The sequence below is a fragment of the Ooceraea biroi genome, unplaced genomic scaffold (genome assembly GCF_003672135.1).
Source record: "Ooceraea biroi isolate clonal line C1 unplaced genomic scaffold, Obir_v5.4 UnassembledTig87, whole genome shotgun sequence".
In the NCBI taxonomy this organism is placed as follows: Eukaryota; Metazoa; Arthropoda; class Insecta; order Hymenoptera; family Formicidae; genus Ooceraea; species Ooceraea biroi.
The window spans coordinates 36,765-40,330 of record NW_020825180.1 but is presented as its reverse complement, the minus strand read 5'-3'; the positions used below and the strand labels follow the sequence as shown (position 1 = coordinate 40,330).

At 41.0% G+C, this 3,566-nt stretch overlaps 1 protein-coding gene across 1 annotated transcript; it reads right to left on the bottom strand.

The window, feature by feature from the left end:
• Positions 1 to 491: 491 nt before the first annotated feature.
• LOC113563541 lies at positions 492 to 1,316 on the bottom strand. The gene has a single exon (XM_026975195.1). The coding sequence runs from the start codon at positions 1,314 to 1,316 to the stop codon at positions 492 to 494; it is 825 nt and encodes a 274-aa protein (XP_026830996.1).
• Positions 1,317 to 3,566: the final 2,250 nt, after the last annotated feature.

Here is a 3,566-nt window from a genome sequence, read left to right as displayed (position 1 = left end):
CTCACAAAACGAAGCTAAATTATGTGCGTCAATCTTGTTGCCGTCGGTATCCGGTTGACTCGCTGAAACATCTTTTTCACCACAAATACCCGGGCACATTAACAAAACGTGACGTCTTAGGCCCGCTACACACTAGCGGTTCGCTCACGGTCCGCTCACGGTCCGATCAAATTTTTCTATTGTTATAATGGAGCGGAGCGAGACTTGAGTGTTACCTGTAATGTGAATACGTCCATTATAACCAATGGAAGAATATTTGATCGGACCGTGAGCGGACCGCTAGTGTGTATCGGGTCTTAAACACCAATCGCATTTCAATTTAACTCTACAGTTTTGTGAAATATGTCCGCGTCGCAAACAATTAAAGCAACAGCTTTCGTGTTTAACAATTTCTTTACGTTCGTCTAACGTTAACTTACGTGCGGATTCACAATCTTGACTCTCGTGGTGTGACTTACAAAAACTGCATACTGACTTATTTTGATCCTTTCTTACGAGAAGGACGCTCGCACTGGCGGTGTTTGTCGACGACTCTGCTTCGGCTTCTTCGTCCTCTCTTGATCCATCGGTAACCCGAAGCCCGTTAACGCCATGTCGATGAGTTCTTCGTTCTCTACTTTCAGTTGCAAGAGTCGAAGAAGTTTCTCAAGTCGATCTGTGGTCTCGCGTTGTCCGTTAGCTTCCACCGCTTCCCGTTGTCCACTGCGTTGCCACGCTCGAATCACTTCCTCCGGAAGCGACGACTCAACAAGAGGATAGAGCATGGCGGCACACCTGTCCGTCGTCACGCCCAACGTTTCTAAGGTGCGAATATAACACTCGACTTTATCATATATACTCGCGAGAGATAATTTCTTGTTTCCTCTCACAGCATTTTGCAACACGAGAGTAAGCAGTTCACGAACATAAAATTCCACGATGATATCGTCCCGCCCGAAACGATTCTTCAAGCTCGCGATCGCCTTTGTATAGTTCTCGCCGGTTGGTGGGAAACTTTTCACGAGCTCGCTCGCGCGGGAATCTACCATCATAGCTTCCTGCAGATACTGCATCTTGTCTTCGTTGCTGATGGCTGGATCATCATGTATCTTTTTAAACTGACTCCAGAAAGGAAGCCAATCCTTTATATAACCGGAAAATTTCGGTAATTCCAACTTCGGAAATTTCGACGTCTTTACAGCTCCCGTGGAACTCGTTCTTGTAACGTTTACCGGCAACGATGGCGTCACTTCGGCTATCTTCATCTGCGCCGTCTGGTATTGCTTCTTGTACGCATCGTCCGATTCCAATTCTTTATTACTGTCGTCTTCGTGCATATTCGACTGGAAAAGCTCTCGGTTATATGCGGAATGCACCACACCCAATTCCGTTATCTTCGTTTCCAAGAACTGCCACTAACTTCTCGTCTCTTGAACAATTACTTTCGAGTTTTGTTGTAAAAGCGGAATGCGCTTTCGTAAAGGCCGTACGCAGAACTTTTCTTTGTTTCTTGATGGAGTCCATCTTGGCTACGCTCGTACGCACGATGTCGAACAACAAAATCATGTCCTCGCTTTCCTCCTCGTCCTGTCACGGTTGCCAAATGTTGTATATCAGGGCAGGGGTGGAATCACGTACACTCAACTTATGAGAACACAGTAAGTAACTGTCTTTATTATTGAATAGTGGCTCGGATACTGCACGCAGACTAACTATCTGTCTATCGCAACTATCGCCGTGCGACTTCTGGTTCGCGACTGCCTCGCGACTGACGGGCCCGTTTGCGCTATCGAGCTCGCGCTCGTCTTTTGTTTTTCAGTTCCGTACCTATAAAATATGCGCAACGTCCTTCCAAGACAACCTTAATCCTAACATTCTCTACGCATTACTTTTCTTTTTCTATGTTCTGTCCTTTATATTTTTCTATATTTTATATCTATCCCTTTTATATCTATCCTTTTAGCTTTATATGTCCTTTTATCTTTATATTTACAAAAAAATAATTTATATTATTGTATTAAATTGTTGAATTGAAAAAATTATTTTTTTTCTTCTTTTATTTTAATACCTGTATTTATTATTAGCAAAATAATAAGTATATTAGAAAAAATATATATGTAGTTTGCTTAACCATAAAACAAATAACATGTAATTTATTTAATTTTTCTTGCGCTAACAATAAGTTATCTTTGTAAATTAATACAGATTTGATTTTGAGTTTTTGAAATAACGTACATATTGGCCAAGAGTGGATTTTATTAACGCTCTTTCTATTCTTTCTATAATTAACGCTCTTTTTACTCTTTCTATACTTCATTAATTAGTTTATTTTTATATTATTTTTGTATAGAGTAACTTTTAATGTAACTTTTAAATTACGAGGCGACGCTTGCGAGAAAGGGACAACAGATATATTAGCGCTCTACTGGCCCGAAGTTGCCCGAAGCGCCGAGCGCACACGTACACGGCTATGTGCTTGTGTGCGTTACCCCTTCTACTCGTGCTGGCTGCAGGCAGAGACCTGAAACTGGTATCTCTGAGTGCAGCACCGATGGTGCTAGGGGTACGAAGTTTGCATCACTGTATACGGTAGCGCTCGACGTCTATGCACTAAACTTGGTAACGCTCAATGTTTATGCAGTGATTCTCATTGTTCGGAGCCTTATTTTTTATTTTTATGTACTTGGCGTCGAGACGCTACCGCGTCGCTTGATTCGAAGCCGAAATTTAATAAAACGCATCATAATTTTAGATTGTATATTAAATGCAATTTTTCAGTGCATCACATTGAATGCACTGCATTTTTTCCTTAAAAAAAAGAAGTAAATTATAATGTTTTGCATCGAAGTTTGTTCTGAGATATGGAAGATATTGCCTGATAATAATTTCTATCTGGTGAAAGTAATTAAATATACAATCATTAACAAAAAAAGCGTATTATGCCGAAAACATTTTAACAGAACAAATTTTGCAAAATTTGACATTGATTTATATGTGGGAGATCCAGCGGAATTTAAACATATACTTTACATGTAACGTTATATTTTGAAATGCAGGACAGGATGTATCTGGCGATATTGTATATAATACATTTTCATTTCAATGTATTCTAATTATGCCGTGGTGTCTCGTCCGGATGGATAAAGTACTATGTAGTCATGCTTTGCTGACTGCATATCCAACAGAGTTTTAAAGACCATAAATAAAACGGAAAAACGGGGCCCTTCTGTCCCGTCGCGCTGCGCACGGCCCGCGGCGATGCGCGCGCCCGTAACCTCATTGTGTTTTCTGTTCTTGCAGAGTCCACAGAGTTCGTTGTATTGTGTTTTTTTTTCCTTTTTTCTTCATTCATCACCTTCGTATTAACCATGTCAGGACATTAGAGGGAACGCTTGCTGATTTCATCGAGGAATCGCACGCATACGCATCGGGAGAGATCCCGTGAGCGTCAGCGGATTGTGTCCGCGATCTTAACCTCTCTCGAGGTTCGCCCGGTATTGTCACATACAGGTTGCATTATTTATTATTAATTAATGCTTGTTCATTTCTCATACTGTGCCCATTATCGCAATGTTATATCGAATGTC